Consider the following 17,474-nt stretch of genomic DNA (forward strand, 5'->3'; position numbering starts at 1 on the left):
TAACTGAGCTGTCACTTTAATAGTTTTAGGTTTTCTGGCTTTATAAAACTTTCAGGTTTTGCGATTTGTATATAGAGCTAGGTTCAGAATCAGAATTCTAGCTAGAAATGAGCTAAAAATGGAAATGTCATCACAGAGTATTTCTCCTTTTTAAAAATAGCTGTATTAGTAGAAAATGTTGATATGCAGAGGTTTATTTCTTCAAGCCTATATTATAATGGATGGAGAAGTTTGTGAGCACATGAAAAAGGTGTGGGAAGGGGAAAATACTTTTTATATAAAAAAAAAAAAACGTTTACATATTAATTTGAGGAGAGAGAGAAGAAATGGAAGAAGGGGAAATTTGGACTGGATACTTTTATTTTAAAAGTAAAAATGGAATAAAAAATGTATCCCTCTGTGCTATGGATAGTTTTACCTTTCCCCAGTTTTCTTTAATGTAACATTTGTATTTTAGAGCACCACCTACATAACTCTGTGATGCTGCTGAAGCACTTCTGAGATCTTCCATGGAAGTTCTGGAGGGTGCTCTCTGGAAAAGTGTCCTGTGAGTCCTGCTCTGGAACGAATCACATCTCTGCCTTGTTTTGTTTTGTTTTTTTTTTCAATTCAGGTTTGCTGTGCAACCTCTGAGAAAAAGAAACCAGCATTCATTTTTAAAGGCCCTGTGTAGCAGTAGTTGGATTTTTCCCTTTAATGTGGGACCTTTGCAACTGTGATCAGGGATTTTCATTGTAAACAGCTGTGATGCTTGTTAATTCTGCATATCAAGCTCCACGGTGAAAACACCTTTGAAGAATTTTAAAAAATTCTGTTGCACAAGATTCCTGTTGCCCCTGTTTTCTTAAAGTTAACTGAGCACAGCAATGCCACAGTAATCTCAGCAGATGGGGTCTTTGTAGCAGTACATTTATTTGCTGCAATTGAAGGAAGTGAGGAAGCTTCACCATCGTTTTACAGTCCCTGTCTGTCGTGTAGTGCTTGCACTCCAGCTTGTAGGATTTCCCTCTGACACCAAGGAAAAAACACCTGTACACAAATACAAGTTAAAATTGTTCAGCTTAGCAATTGTTTCTGGGGCAGGATGCTTGCAGAAGACACCCTGATAGTTCACTCACTTTGTAAACTATACCAAGATGCTCACCAAGCACCAGGGCTGAATTCACATCTGGAAAAGATGATGTAGTTTTACATTCCCTGGTTTGCAGCCACTCCGTAAGTAATGGCATTTTTTTTTTTTTCTGTATGTAGCAACAAATCCCTCAGATGTTTTTAAAAAGCTTTGGGTTCAGGGAATTTTCTGTTTGGCTCATTTTGTTTGTTTATGTTTTGGTTTATTTTTTAAGTAAATATTTAACAAAATAGAGAAGTCCTTTGAAGTGGACAAGTCCTGTGTCTTTGGTGGGTGGCCAAAAGCATACAGGGCAGCATACCTTATTGCCACAGAAAATCTGAGAGAAAGTCAATAATGAATGAAGCAAAATGATGATGCAGTCATAACAAACCTAGAAAAGCTTTCTGCAGAGTCCAAGCTACTTCAGTGTGCCCAGAATTAAAGCATCCTGGGCCATATCAAACTTTCCCCCTCCTCTTTTCTGGCCAGAATTCTTCTAGCTCTAGATTATAGTATTAACCCCTTTCTGTCCTGCTAAATTTACTCTTTTTTTTCCCAAATCCTTTACTTGCTTCTTGCTTCCCACCTTTTCAATTTGTGCCCAGGTGGTCATTCCAAAACCACCCCCTTGTCCCCCAAGTGAAAAAATCTTTCTGCAAGTGTTTCTCTCACTCCCTCCTTTGCTGGGGAAAGCACTAGAGGTGGCAGCTCTTCCCATGGGGCATCCAGGAGTTGGAATTGATGATCCTGATGGATCCCTTCCAATTTTGTTGCCTTCTAACACTGAGATGTCAAAGGCATTAAATAGTACAAATGTGGAGAGTTGGTAGCCTGTGGTCTCTGGATGGAGCCTCCTGCCATCGAGTTTCCCTTGAAAAAGAGGAGATGAAATATTTTACAAGTAAGTTTCTCCAATGTAAGTATTTTTCAGACTACGTTTTTAGTCTCTCTGAGTACTTATCAATGCCTGCTGGCTTGGAGAGCTGCTCTGTGTGAAAATGTTGTGATGTGGGGGAAAGAATTCCTGGGTTTCTAAGCACCTTTCATTCATGTGTAAGGCACTTCTGCACAGATTAGATGGGATAATTAACAGTAAGTTGTCAGTAAAGTTATTAACCCTGCAGAGACTTAATTATTTTGGAAAGTGAGATGTTTATTTTCAGTTGTGTGTGCACCCATGTTAAACCTATAAAATCCATATTATAAAAATACGTATTTTTTTAATGCTCAGATTAAGGTTCACATCCATACCTGGTTTAAGAAGCAAAAAACATAACAGCAGAAAGTCCTGTCAATATTAATCTACTTTTTAGAAAGTGAGCTGTTAATTAATGGTTTACACATAAGACCTTGGGATACATTGTGTCTTTTGCAGTGTTTAATGCTGGGCTATCAACAAAGGTCCATCCCTTTTCTGTTCTATTTATTTAAGAAAGAATACTGACTAGTGTATTATATATAGGTCTTTAAAGGTCTAAAAGAGTAGTCAGTAAAAGAGAAGATGATGGTGCTCGTTGAATTGTGCAAAAACATAATTGTACATCACAGAAAAAAAATACACTCAACCAATGTTTCAATTCTTTTTTGAGACAACACTATAAACCTGCAGTAGTTCTGGAAGTAGTTACAGATTTTGCTGAAGATTTGCAATCATTATAAACTGAACATTTAAGCAAACATTTTATACTTCCATTGATGAATTATTCCTTTCCTGAGGCCAAGGGTGCCTTCACTTTATGTAGGGTTTGAACCAGGGTATTGACTTACTGAATCATAACTTCTAAGTGGGTTTCTGTCAGTGGGCATTTTTTTAATGCTTTTTGAGCCTCCATTCCTGCCCTCCCTTTGCTCCCTAGAATGCCCAGTATCAAAGGACACCAAGCCCAGTAAGACATAAACTTCCATGGAGAGAGGACCATGGAACAAGGAGGTTTCCCCCTGCCTCTAATCTTTTCTTAGAGAGATAAGGCTCTGATGGCATCAAACAGCTACTGTAAGTTACTCTGCAAAGGCCAGGAGAGAAAAATCAGATTGCTTTTCTGGGGGCAGGACTAAACCCCTCAGTAATTGACCAATTGCTACTTAGCATTTTGCTCTTGCTTCCAAATAGGACCTTTATATGAGCTTTTCTGAGCCTGTATTTCAGGTGTTTTAATACTACAAGTGATTCATCTTGCTTAAAGAGTTGGCTTCATTGCAAAATAAAGGAAGAAATCCAAAGCACCCTAACCCTGAAGCTTATTAAAAGTAGCAAGTAACAGATAAACGATTGATAATTGTTTAAATTAAACTTGTCAAGATTTTCAATTTTTTTCTTAGACTTTTTAACACTGTAATGATTTTAATACTAAGGAACTTTTGCTGTGAATTGCTCCAGATTACTACTTTGATCCCATCTGAAGTCAAGGAGTTCTCGTGCAATCTCTTCTCTTGCACACCATAGAAGCCATTGGCAATCAGCAGGGGTAAGGAGTTTGCACTGGAACTTTTCTTGGGAATGTTGGAATCTACGTGGTTTCCCATCTCCAGGAACTAACCAAGGAGTTCAGTCACAACCTGATAAGATTTTATGACATTCCCTGAAACAATTACCTTTTATTTCTGACACTTGGGATGTTGCTCTTTTTTAAAAGATGCTTCCACTTCTCCTTAGAGAACAGACTTTGTATTCTGTGTTATTGTAGTCAGGGTTAGGCTGTCACCCTCAGTTTCTTTGTGGCAGCTCATCTAACAGTTCACAGCATTTCATCTTGCCTGATGGTCTGTGAAGTTCATTAGGTCTTTGATCATGGGGCACCAGATCAAGATACACTTAAACAATTACAGGTTGCTCATCTGCTCATAATGACAAGAAAATTTGGCTGCGCTCAATTTCCAGCTCTTAATTTTTGGTTTATTTTTCCCTACTAGGTTTGGAGGTGATGTCTGTCCCCTCGGAGGGTTCTTGTGTGTATTTACACCACCTTTCAAACCACCTTGTGTCTGCTAGGAGAGCATTTGGTGAGGAGAGCATCCATCCCTTCTGGTCCCCCAGGGGCCGGCCCTACCCTCCTCCTCGGCTCTTCCACCAATCTTCTTATCAGCCAGGAATGTTACCGGTCATTACTTTAGATCACCTTTCCCGTAGTTCTTCAAAGCGGGGCGGGAGTCTCCAACTCCACCCAAACCCTTTTCCTGGCAGCATCTTGTGATCAACCCTTTCCGCCCTTCTTTTCATCCTCCTTCATCGGGTTTTTTTGGGGGATGCACCCCGGCCGTGCCTTCCCCATCCTAAATTTTTAACAACTCCCGGAGGTAACAGAACCATCGCAGTTTGCCTTAAAAAAAGATGGGGCGGTGAGGTTGTGTGTGTGTGTCACAGTCTGAGGTGAGTTGGGAAAGGGTTTTATGGCCCCGGGAAGCGGTGTCATGGTCCGGGGTGAGATGGAAAGGGGTTTTATGGCCCCGGGAAGGGGTGTCAACGGTTCGGGGTGAGGAGGGAGCGGGTGTCATGGTGTGGGTTGAGGTGGGAAGGGGAAGGTGTCTCATCTTGGGGTGAGGAGGCAGGTGGGTGTAATGTCCCCGAGAAGGGGTGTCACAGTCCGGGGTGAGTTGGAAAGGGGCTTTATGGCCCCGGGAAGGGGTGTCACGGTCTGGGGTGAGTTGGGAAAGGGTTTTATAGCCTTGGGAAGGGGTGTCACGGTCTGGGGTGAGTTGGGAAAGGGTTTTATGGCCTTGGGAAGGGGTGTCACGGTCCGGGGTGAGTTGGGAAGGGGTGTCTCAGCCCGGGATGAGGCGGGAGGTGGGTGTCCCAGGCCGGGGGAGGCGGGGGCCGTTCCCACCGCCCCGCCCTCCCTCCCCGCCGCTTTAAGCCGCTCTCCCATCCGGCCGCCCTCAGCGCTGGTTCTCCGCCGCCATGCCGCTGTGGGGTTGGTGCCTGCTCTTGGCCTCCCTGCTGGCCGCCGCCAGCTCCGTCCCATCTCCCTCCTGTCCCGAACGCTGCGAGCGGTCCCGTTGCCCTCCGGTCCCCGCCTCCTGCCCCGGCGGCCCCGTCTTGGATGCCTGCGGTTGTTGCCGCGTCTGTGGGGCGGAGGAGGGCGAGGTCTGCGGCGGTCCCGGCGGCGGCCCGCCCTGCGGTGAGGGGCTGCAGTGTGTGGTACCGCCCGGTTCCGGTGTCCCCGCTTCGGGTACGGTGAGGAAGCGAGCGGCTCTGGGTCGCTGCTTGTGTTCCAGCAACGAACCCGTCTGCGGGAGCGATGCTGTCACCTACGCCAGTCCCTGCCAGCTCCGGGCCGCCAGCCGTCGGGCAGAGAGGCTCCTCCAGCCGCCCATCATCGCCATTCAGCGAGGAGCCTGCGGGCAAGGTAAGGGCAGGGAGAGAGGGGATGGGTGGTGGTGGTGGGGGAGATTGGGAATCTCGGAGCTTTGTGGGAAAAAAGCCCTTCTGGAGAAAGGGGGGCGAACAGTAGCCAGACATCCCCGCGGGAAGGTGTCCCGTCCCGGCTGGTGGGTGGCATCACGAGGAGCGGGGACCAGAGACAAAGGTTGGACTTGGGTCAAGGTTGGCATTGAAGTTCAGGGAGAAACCAGAGCAAGAATGCAGGGTTTGTCTTCGTCTGCCAAGTGTCAGGGTGGAAAAAAAAAAACCAACAAAAACCAAGCACCCTAAATCCAACCTTAGAACTAAACATCCCCGTTCCCTAACCCCCCCAGGGGAGTGATGCCGGGCTCAGATTTTAGGGGGCAAAAACCCCAAGCTACCAAAACAGCCCCTGGTGGATTGAGGACCCGGCTCCGGCTTCACCAAAGTTTGGAGAAACATTTCAGTGCGCTGCCAGCCAGGAGCTTTGTCACAAAGAAATGCCCTGGGAAATAAAGCCAAGAATGTAAAAGCTGCTAAAAATGCGGTGGCAGCAAATGAAGGCTGCGAGGGCAGAGCAGGCAGCAGATGAGCTTTGGTTTTATTAAAAGTTTTGCCAGAAAGGGGGATATCTCTCTCTCTCTCTCTATATATATATATATTATATGTGACTACATAGCGTGTTAAGCTGATTTTAGGGGACTTTTTTGGAGGCTGGAAGTGGCCATCGAGGAGAGTAGCAACATAACCACCAGCGTTTTCCCTGGAATTGTTATTATTTCTCAGCGTTGTTACTATTTAGTTGTTATTTTAGTTGGGGTGAAGAACCTTGAGTTTCTCTGAGCTGCAGGATGGATGCTAATTATTTGTAAACCACATACAGACAGGTTGCTGGGTTATGAAACTGTGTGTGATGGAGCTGCTGGACTCTGCATTCCGCTGAGGTGTTCGGTCTGGTAGGAATGTTGAGTGCAGAATGAGAGACAGAGTGGCAGAGCTGGGGGATAAACAGAGAATGACCTTTGTGGGATGCAACCCCTCATCCAGGCTGGTTTAAACCTTTACTAAGGCTGCATATTCCTTCCAAGCACATTTAGGAGGGGATCTGTAAAAATCAATGTGAATTAAGCCTTTGTTTCTGAAGTTTATTGTTACCTTTTAGTAAGCCAGTGCTGTTTGACTGAGGATTGATTCTTGTGTTATAGGTCATCCCATTTCTGCACTTATTGCTTTAAAATCCAATATTTTGCTAGGTTTGTCCCTCTTCTCTCCAGCAGGATAGTAATTTATAGGCACAAACATATAGTGGTTGTACATTGAGTTTGAGCAACGTACTGAGCCTGCATTACAGATCCATTACCAACTTTGGTCCCAATACAATCAATTTCTTGTCCCCCTGATTTTCCCCTCGGTTTCAACACTGCATTGTGCTCTGTGGAACACTGCTGGCATTTACAGATATTGCAAACAATTCAAGCTTTCAAACGACAGTTTCCTGATCTCCAGTATAATGTAATGCCTCGCCAATTTTAGCCTCCATTCATGAAACCAGTATTGCTTTCTCAGCCTTTTCTGCTGAACCTTTGCAGAATTCAGGCTGTGTTTGAGCTGGAGAGCCTCTGGGAGGCTGAACAGAAAATGCATTGCCTGCATATAGAGCTGGTGTAGGAAAACTGCACTGTGCTGGGTACACCCTGGGTACATCCAGACAATCATTTTGCCCTGTTGCATCTTGCATCTCTCTTGAGAGCAATGCTTATTTTCTGCATCACCAGGGACAAAAGGAAGGTGTTAGAGAAGCTGGCCAGTAGCACATGTTGATCCCTAGTCCAGAGCAAGCATTGCTGCAAACAAAGCTTTTTTCCATATGTAAAGAACTGAAACCAGAAAGAAATGGAAAGTATGCTGTAAAGTTCTGTTCCCTGGAGGTGGGTTGAGTGGCTGTTTTGAAAAGCCATTGCCTAACGTGTGAGTCCTCAAGAGCTGTTAATTTTAATTTTAAGTTCATTTTCAGGAGTGCTTTTGCTACCTAAAGATGGACTTAATCTTTGGTAAAATATTTTTATGTTTTCATTGTAACATATCTGTGTAAATAATGTGGTGATTGCAGTGCAACGACCCAGGGAAATGAGGAGTGGATGTAGAGGAAGTGCTTGGAAAACACTTTGTTGTTGTTGATTTTTTGTTGATGATGTTTTGCATCACTTTAGTAGCTGGTCAAATATTACATAAAATTAAGTAAAATTTTTTTTATTTGTGAGGTGGCTTTTTTTTGTTTGTTTGTTTGTTTTAATCTATAATCTATTAATCTTCTACAATCCACTTCTACAATCCACATGCTTTTGTCCTCCAGCTATTCCCAGTGCATCTGTTCAGCTGTGTTCAGGAGAGGATGCTTGGTGGAGGCTGCTGTGGTTCTGTGTGTGGAAAGTGGATTTTTCTGTGCAAAACGGGAAAGAAAGTCAGTCTTAAAAAGCAGAGCCAGACATGGACACAGAGAAAAGGGAAACCAGACTCTCTCTGGAGAAACCCCAGGAGCAGCAGGAGAAGAGGGTAAAGCCCAGCTGTGGCTTTTAGCCAGGAAATACATTGGTTATACTTAGCTCAGGGATGGCAGCAGGGCTCCTGGCTCTGCCCTACCTGGGCTCACTCTTATTAGAGCTAGGCTGGGCAGGTGACAAGTAGGGTGGCAATGTTTCTGCACCAACCTGGGCAGGGCTGCTGAGCTGCAGCTTTCACCAAAAAATTTTTCTTTTCCCATGAAGGAGATGAGTGATGTTGGCAGAGGACAGTCAGGCCTGCAAAGCTGAATGGTGCAGCATGGTGCGGGTTGGTACTGATGAAATTAAAAAGATCCATAAAGAAGGGGAATGTCCTCTGAGCATAAAATGTGACTGTGAAGACCATCCCAAACTCCAGAGTGAGGTCAGTGCAAGGAAACCTCAGTATTCAGTGTCCTGAGGTTCAGTGCTCTGGGAGGATGTTTTCTTTTTCTTCTGCAAATACATTTTTGGTGCTCCAAAATCCCTCCTGCTGACCAAGGGAGAAGGCTCAGGATGTTTGACACACAACCTAAACCAGTCTGCCTTCCTCTCTTCTCCCTGCAGATGCTGGCAGGTGTTTTAAGACAGTGTGCCCTTCTCTCCAAGTTGTGCTCTGTGCACTGCAAAATGCAAACTCACCTTGATTTGTCTTTTCACCCTTAACCAGAGTAGTAAAAAGAAAGTTCCTTATGGATGCTGACAGTTTCTCTGCCCGGTTTTTGAGCCAGATTTTTAGGTTTTGGTATTTTTAGTAGATTTACGATGCCTAATGTGGCATCCCAGTAAGCTCAGCACTTCTCAGCACACCAGCATCTCACAAGTGGGTCACTCTTCCCTGTCACAAACATCCTTGCACCAGGGTGTCACATCTGGAGCCTGATGTGTGCTTTTCTGGTTTAGATGAAGGAGGTCACTGCAGCTTTGGAGAGAAGATGGAGATGAGTTTAGGGGTAACTCAGTACTAGAAAATTGTGTATCACTAGCATGTACATCACTAGCTTCAGGAACAGCTTTGCTGTTTCTCTTCATTTCATTATTTCATAGTTCCAGAAGTAGGAGGGAAGGAAAAAAAAAAACTCCACTCAAACTCAGTCTCTTGCAAAGTGGCTGATTTTTGTATTTTGAAACACGCCAGGAGAAACTGGATCCAAGTGACTCTGTGTAATTATCTGGCAGAAGAAAAGGAGCTCTGCGGTCAATAAGCCATTTCTCAGTGGTTCTGAGTCCTCCAAAAGGGGTGTAAGGATAAGATCCATGCATCAGAGGACAGGAAAGAGCAGTAGATGGACCTGCCTGAACTCCTGTAGGGTGGGCTGGCAGTATGAAGTCTTGTAGGAATGAAGAGTCAGGGCAAGAAGAGAAACTCAGCTGAGAAATCTGGGAAGGTCAGGAACAAAGCCAGAGATTTATGGAGAGGGAAGTAGGGAAGTTGCTGTTGTTGTTATGAACTCGGCTTTCAGCTGTTTCCTAAAAGATAATGAGAGGCACATCTTGGTTAGGGTGCTGAGGAGGTGCTGGGGAAGCCTTTGAGGCTGCTTGGCCTCATTAATTTTTTTTAGCTGCCTTCATCTCCCTCAGTTACTGTGTCTGGGTGGTCTGAAAGTCATTATTTTCTGACTTTCCTCAGTCTCTTGCAGCAGCAGGAGAAGGGGAGGGAGGGAGGGAAGAGGCAGCTGAAGGCAATGGAAATAAATAGCAGCATATTTCCAGAAGAGAACCAATTCCCAAGTGCAGAATTAAAAAGCTTTTCCAAAGCCAAATATTCAGCTCTGAGAGGAGGGAACTGTAAGAAGTGGTTTGTCTGAAGCAGCTCACCTTTTCCCCTCTCCACACTGAGATTTCCTTCCCCGAAAGCCAGCAGTAATTCTCTAGTCTTGAGACTTCAAACGATCGAGTGGGTAAACACAGTTTTGGAACAAGGAAAGGTCCAATCCTGTCATCTTATGGGCTTTGAAGTGTAAAGGTACCTGTGGACTGGACAGGAATACTTAAAGCCATGAGTAAGCAGGAGGGATCTTATTAAGTAGAGATTTGGATGTGATGGAGGCAGCGTATCCTGAGCAGCTGAAGGAAAGAATCTGATGTCCAAGAAATAGGAGAAGCTGGAAAATATTTTTCAAATGTGAATTTACGTGTGCTTGGAGTGAAAGGAAGCAACATTAGAAATAGAAACTGGGGTGCTGTGGAACTAAATTTGTGTTGTAAATAAAGTCATTCCTCCCTCCCATAACTACTGGGGCCTTTAGGATCTCTTGCTGGACTTGGCAGAGAGTCCCACAGAGTTTGTAACTAGGCCCAAGTGAATATCTAGCATTATTTTGGAGGTTGTATTCAGGGTCTAGAAAAAAAAAAAAAAAGACTTTTTTTTCTTTTCTTTCTAGATACAGGTCATTGTCATTCCCAAATTGGTTTACCTGCCTCAAAGAGAAGAAAATAACTAAGAAATAAGTGTCATCTTCCCTGTGTTGAAGGGCTATAAAATAATGCATTGATTTTCACTAACTGAAGATACTGACCTTATATCTGTAGGTAACAAGAGACATTGTAATATCTTAAACTTTCAAGACACCATCCAGATGAGCAGTTATCTTATTTTAGAGTTTAGTGAGTTGACCTGACTGCCACGTTGTGGTGACTGGAGATGAATTAGGCAGCCAGACAGGACAGCTCTTGGATTTCTGGGTTAATATCAGCTACCCTGGTGCACTGATAAGAAACATGAGGCTGGAAGGCAGTTGGGTTGTGCAATTCATTGTGAGTGCTGAGCCAGGAGCTTGATGCTGGAGACAGAAATGTGTGCAAAAAAATCCCATCTGTGCAAGGAGCTCCATGGGGCTCTGCTTTTATTGCACACTGAGTTTCTGTGGTGTGGTCATGGCTGGGCTGAGGCTCACGGCAGAGGAACTCTACAGGCACCCTGTTAAAATTTCCTGTGTTAACTAAATGATGGATCCAGCTCTTGTACCCATCACTTTCTGTCAGGGTTTCTCAGTCTTTCCATTTGCTCTTGTGAAGTTGCCTTTTTGGTGAGGTGGGAGTAACAGAATGCAGTGAATAATTCCAATATGCAGCTTTACAGGCTTGTTGCCAGCAGTATTGATGAGATGGAGCTCATCAAATTTAAAAAAAAAACAACTCCCTGCTTCTGATTGCTGCATTTGCACGTATTTTTCCTGACAAACAACTGACAAATGGGATAATGCATATTAAATCTTGTAACTATGAACAAAGCTGTCCAATAGTCCTAAATTTTAAATAGTGTGTATAGGAGAGCATTAGGAGAAGCTCACAATATTTTTTCAGAGGTCTATGTCATTTTTCTGTTTTACAGATAGTGAATCTAGGGCAGGAGAAGATAAAGAGCTTTGCTCAAGGTAAACCAGTAAAGCCAGTAGCAGGGCTGAGAGCAAATGGAGCTTCTATGAGTCCCTCTTCATTTTTCTGCCCTTGCCAACATTGCTGCTCTATTTTCCATTAGTTTTCTTTTCCATTACTTTATTTCTTAAACTTGCAGACTGCAATTTTGGCTTCATTCTGTGAACTGCATTGATGATCTGTCAACCTGTATCTGCAGAAAGTAATTTTGGAGAAGGAAAGAAATGGGTGGACCAAGCCCAGGCACTAATAAGGATGGAAAACCCAAGCAATTCTCTCCCTTTCCACCATCTCACCCCCCAAACAAACAATCCCCCCTACAAATCTCATACATTTGTGGTGGTAAAGGGGTGATTAATTCCTTTTTCCAGGACCACATATACACTGTTTGGTGTAGCTGCCCTTTCTGGATCAGAGGTCCATATGTAGACCTCTGTCTAGAAAGGTAAAGCTTGGCTTACCCTTGCTTTCCTACACACTCAGGTGGCAAAAGTGGGCATAAAAAAACCCCACTTATAAAGTATGAATATGCAAATTAAAAAAAAAAACACCAAAACCCCAATTTGTAAGTAGTTAGTATTTGTAGAGTATTGGTGAATATAATGATTAGGACTCTAAATATCCTAAACATATGGATATTTGAGAGAATGAAATAGAAACCTGCTCTCCTTTTAACCTTGCTTGTGGTGGAGCAGGGGGCTGTGTGACAGTGGCTGGCTGACCAGTGGCAGGGCCACCTCCTTTCTGCAGTTCTGAAAACAGGATGGCAGAGATGCCATCTCCATTCATCCAGTTCTGTTGCCTAAACACTCTCTGGCTTCCCCTGTCCCCATTTAAACAAATCGGGATTCTCTCGGGGTGATTCTTAAAACACATGTAGAAAAAACTGGCAGAGGCTGAGGGATTTGTTCAGTGTGTAGATCCTGTGGCTTTTTGGAGCTGATGATCTTGAAAGTCTTTGCCAACCAAGGTAATTCTGTGATTTTTTGCTATGTGATTGTGCTGGCTTTATGCATTCTACAATTACAAAGCCCCATAGGAGGAGGGATGTGTATTTTATTACTGTTTTGAGGTTTTTCTCTATAGATTTGATCCTTCTGTGTGCCACCTCTGTGTCACTGGAAGTCCTGCCACAGCTGAGGGGTAAAATCCAAGCCCTCTCCAGCTGCATGGAAGCAGCATTTTAGGAGGCTTTTTTTTAGGCTTCCATCTTAAGAGGCTTTCTTTAAGTTTCCCCTCAGAGAAAAAAATATTTAAAAAGCATGAAAACATGGATTTGTTTTTATTCCCTTGTGTCTACATACCAGGGTTTCTGGAAGTAGAAGTCTCTCTTAAAAAGGGATTTATTCTAAAGATGCAGTGTGAAAGTTTCTTGTGTAGTTAAAATGAGACCTTAAAGGTTTTATAATTATGAGGGATTTTCAAGATCAAACAGCTGTTGGTTACACATAAGACATAAGAATTACTATGTTGTTGTTACTTATTAGGTATTTTGGAGATGTTTTCTCATTCTCCACCTGTGATGCGGGGAGCTGGGATGTAGAGCAGGGATGACCCGAGTTGGAAGGGATGTAAACTGAGCAGGGCTGAAAAAAGCAGGGGAGAAATTTATTCCTGACTCATCTGCTATATTTTCAGCCTTATGCAGAGCAGAGAATACCACGTCTGCTTTAACCTGTTGACTAAAATATTCCTTTCATCTGTCTGCAGGCAGCCTCTTTTCCATAACTACCTGCCTTCTATTTCTTAACATTTCCAGTTCAGACAGGACTACCTTTAATGATGGTTTTCAGCTCAGCATGCTTTGCTCTTGTCCTGAATTGCTCTCCACATGATTTTTTTGTGTGTCTGTGCATCAGCTTGCACCCTTCCTCCCCTCCTCACCCCCCAGGCAGATCCCTGCGTCCCATCTGTCCTGGGCACTGCTGGCACGGCCACCCGGGGCGCTCCGTCCGTGTCACCAGGCTGCTGCTTTGCCACCAATTTGTCGTCTCCTGAGATGAGCCCGGGCTCTGCATTGTATGAATATGGCAATGCTGCTCTGGGAACAGCTTGTTCCTCCTCCCAGGGCTGCGTTCCTCCATCCTGGGGCTCCAGCCTGGCTGTTTATGCAGAAGTTGGGTTTCCTCCCACCTCACCGCTGGTGTTTACAGAAGAAATCGCAGTTTCCTGTTGTGTTGGATGGAGCTCTTGCTCTGCTCTGGATTCCTGCCCTCCCTGCTTATACTGAATTTTTTTTTCTTTTTTTTTTTTTTTTTTTTTTTTTTTTTTCAGGGGCAGGCAATGAACTTGGTTCATAGAAACATTTCTGGCATTTCTCAAAGTTCTTATAGATGTTTTTTCTCCCTGCGAGGGTTGCTGGAGCCCAGCACTACTCTTGTGAGATAAAATCAGGAGTTCTGCCCATCTTAAAGATAAATCTATGACACTGAGGACTCAAATTATGTTTCACAAGTTGTGTAGACACTGAGTAACACAACTTAGACCAAGGCACACACATCCTGGGTGTTCCTCTGTCTGCAGAACCGTCCTGCTATTTGGTATCTATCTGGCAATTCCATAATGGAGTTGCAAGAGAAGTTACTCTGTCTGGTTCATTTACTACTTACTCTGCCTTGTAGACAAGTGGTAGGAAATGTTCCTGTTTGGCTAAAAATTGAAGTTTAAATCTAAAATTGAATAGGAACTTGCTACAGGAAAGCTGCAGGCACATTGCCCAAGGACATTGACAAGAAAATCTTGAATTTGGGACTTCTGTCCAGCGTCTTTAGTAATATGCAACAAAGTTCCCTGAAGTCTCTCTGCTTTACACTTTAATTATCTTCAAATACTTCTTTTTGTTGTTTTCATGGAATCCCAGACCAGTTTGGGTTGGAAGGGACCTTAAAGGTCTTCTAGTTCCAACCAGCCCACGTTGCTCCAAGTCCCATCCAACCCAGGCTGAGACACTGCCAGGGATGGGGCAGCCACAGCTTGGTTTAGAAATTCTAAAGAGCAATTTGTTTTGTTCTCTTCACGTACCCTGGTCACTCCTGTTACCAATATAAATTTTTACTTATTCACACATTAGCATTTCCAATAATTTGACCTCTCTGTTTTGTGACCAGTGGTTGGGCACAGGGTGGACACAGAGACCGAGCTGCCCAGGCATTGTAGCAACCTCTGTACCAGCAGCATCTTGCTGCTTCGTGGGCTTTGGGTACTCTTTGACACTCTGTTCCCTCAAAGGCAATAAATTCAGCTTTTATTCTTGAGAATATCAATTAAACCATACAATTTATTCATCTTTTTGTACCCAAAAGTGCTACGACATATGAGCCACCACACACTGGTCTGGAAACTGGTTTGGCTGTCATTAACTTAAAAGTCCGTTTCTTCCACAAACTTATAGATAGAACTTATAGATTCCCTATTTTTTTTCAGTTTGTTTGGTTTTTCAGGTTTGTTTGGTTTTTTCTTTTTTTTTCTGGTTTGTTTAAAAATTAGTGATTACAATTGATGGTTTCAAGCTTTTGGATCAGCAGGGAAAATGCAAAATTCAAAGCCTCTTACTTGCAAGATCTCTGGAGCATGTGGCAGAGCGCTTGTTAGAAGTTTCCAAGAGGGAATTGATCATCTAAATATTCTAAATATTATGATCAATAGCTAAATATTATTGTGATAAAAATGGACTTTATTTTCCCTTTGCAAGCTTCCGTTTGTGCCAGAAAGCATTTTTACATATTTATAAATACTTTTACTTTACTTTTACTTTAATCTTGCAGTTGTTCTTGCTGCAGGAAAGATTTGTGCTGTTTCCCATTTGGTAGAGTAAAATTCTTGAATTTTCTCCATTAATTAGAAAATATTTTGCTTTTAGGGATGGCCCAATAGTAGAGATTTTTATTTTCAGAAATCTGTTAAGTGTCTTTAGTTTCTTCTTGGATTACACAGGGGAAAAAAAATAACTGATGTAATAGATTTATTACTTATTAGCAAGTTGCTGTGGTTCAGACCTCTCAAAATTCCCTCTGCTAATCTGAAAGTTGTTCTTAAGCTAATCATCTACGATAGGTAGAATGTTGTTTCTTACTTAGTGTTTTCATTGCTTAATATCCTTTTTTTGGTGTATTACACAATTTATCCTTGAATAGGAAGTGGAATATTTAGGCTTGCAGGTTTATGTCATTTTTTTTTTTTTTTTAAAGGGTGGCAGCAGATTCCCACACATCACTTTTTCCTTGTGTCTCTCCAGCAGAGCTTGCTGGCCCCACCATTCTCAGTGTGATCAAGGCACATTTGCTGGAATTTTTGTGTCTATAGAAGCACCAGAGGTTTTAACATTTCCCTATATGCTACAAATGGGAGTTGGTGCAAATACCAGAGGCTGGAGTTTTATTTGGGAGGGTGGAAATTCTCCAAGTAAAATTTTACACTCTTGTGGTTTGTGTCCCCGGTTCTGCCAGCCCAGAGGTTTCCTGAGTGCTTGAGCCCCTTTGGCTTCATTGTGCAGAGAAACCCAAACCCAGGCTGTGCTTTCAGACCCTAATGTGTGTATGCACCCAGGGTTGTGTGTCTGGAGAGAATTTTAAGCAAGCAGCAAGTGCAGGAGGAAGCACCCATCTATTTCCAGCAGCCCGGGTAGCTTAATACTTGTAGTTATCCCATAGCAGGTTGTGGTTGCTCTGCTCTTCCTCTGTGTAACTGGGCAAGGATTTCATAGAATCACTTAGGAGTGCTCTGGAGTTGAAAGGGGAAGATAAATTAACCCCTGGATCTGAGCCCAATTTTATTCCACTGGCACCAGCCTGATACTTAGCAGGCCCCAGACCCCACCAGCTGAGATGGTATCACTGGGGCTGGTGGCTGGGGTGGGGTGAAACAACCCTGCCAGCTGAGCCTGCCTGGAAGGACAGGGATGCTGCACTCTTCCAAGATGAAGCATCCTTAATGATGAACCTGGAGGTGCTGCTCCACCCTCCTGCAACTTCCACATGAGCAACCTCCTTGACAGTTTCAAAATTACTGATAGTTGCAGCTGTCTTGGATGATTTCTGTTTCATGGGAAGTTGTTTGTTGTTTTTTTTGTTTTTTAATCTTAATGAATGAAAATTTCTTAGGTTGTTTTGTTTTGTTTTTTTAAGAAAAAAAAAAAGAAATGAAAAGCTTGATTCCAGACTGAATCTGAGCTTCTTGAAGTAGAATGTGAGGATATCTGGTGTGGTCCCCCCAAGTGAGGGGGGAAGGAGACTTGCTGATGTTTTCTGGGGTGTGCCTTTTAAAAAATGTCCCAGTGAGTGAGAAAATTGTTTGGGAAAGGAGACACAGGGGTGTTGGTGATGTCTGAGCATGGGCTTGGCTGCCTTGGATGAAGTTGGGAAGTAAAGGAGAATGGGCAGTGAGCTGAGCTGGTCCTGAGAGGTGAAGGCTGAAGCCCCTTGTTGGAAAGTAAAGCCACACATGAAAACTGGATGGGGAAAAAATGGCTTTTTGACTGGGCTGTGCCTAAAAATGTGTATAAAGAGCTGTTCTCATGAGAGGTGAACCTATGCTGAGAGAAGACCTTGCAGAAGAGCAGATACAGTTCTCACAACAGGAGAGGTTACTTTTAGGAGATACTTTTAGGAGATTTCTATCTCCAAAGCATCCTTTCAGTTTAGCTCAAAGGATCGCCAGGAGCAGCCTGTGTAATTTGTAAGCATTGAAGCATCGGTGCCATTCTGAGTACTGACCTAATCAGAACCCAGATCTTAATATGCTTTTTGGCTCATCTTTATGAAACCACATTATTTTAGTTGTTTACAGCCAAGTGTACTTTTTTTCCACAGCTTGGTTTTCTGTCTTGCCTCCTAGTAGTTTGTTTACTGATATTAGCCCTGTTAGTGGCAGTTGGCAGAGATTTTCTTTTTCCACCAAGGGCTGGCAGCCAGCACACCTTTGAAGTCCTTGAAAAATTAGTTGCCTTGGGAATTTTTCATGCTGTAACCTATTTATGGGTTTTTTTAAGTCTTTTTTTTTTTTTTTTTTTTTTTTTTTTTTAAATCATTAACTGAATTCACAACACCATTCTTCATAATGTCATTAATAACACTTTCTTAATCATCCTCATGGGTGTTTAGGGCCA

The 17,474-nt window shown here is 43.2% G+C and overlaps 1 protein-coding gene across 1 annotated transcript in view; it reads left to right on the forward strand.

Annotated features, from left to right (window-relative positions):
* Positions 1-4,960: 4,960 nt before the first annotated feature.
* HTRA1 (HtrA serine peptidase 1) overlaps positions 4,961-17,474 on the forward strand; it is a 33,785-nt gene continuing 21,271 nt past the window's right edge. Inside the window, exon 1 of the mRNA XM_071749601.1 lies at positions 4,961-5,457. Coding sequence (XP_071605702.1) covers positions 5,010-5,457 — 448 coding nt within the window. The 5' untranslated portion in view covers positions 4,961-5,009. The remainder of the gene's footprint in view (positions 5,458-17,474) is intronic.

Source organism: Heliangelus exortis, chromosome 7 (genome assembly GCF_036169615.1).
Source record: "Heliangelus exortis chromosome 7, bHelExo1.hap1, whole genome shotgun sequence".
NCBI classification, from domain to species: domain Eukaryota; kingdom Metazoa; phylum Chordata; class Aves; order Apodiformes; family Trochilidae; genus Heliangelus; species Heliangelus exortis.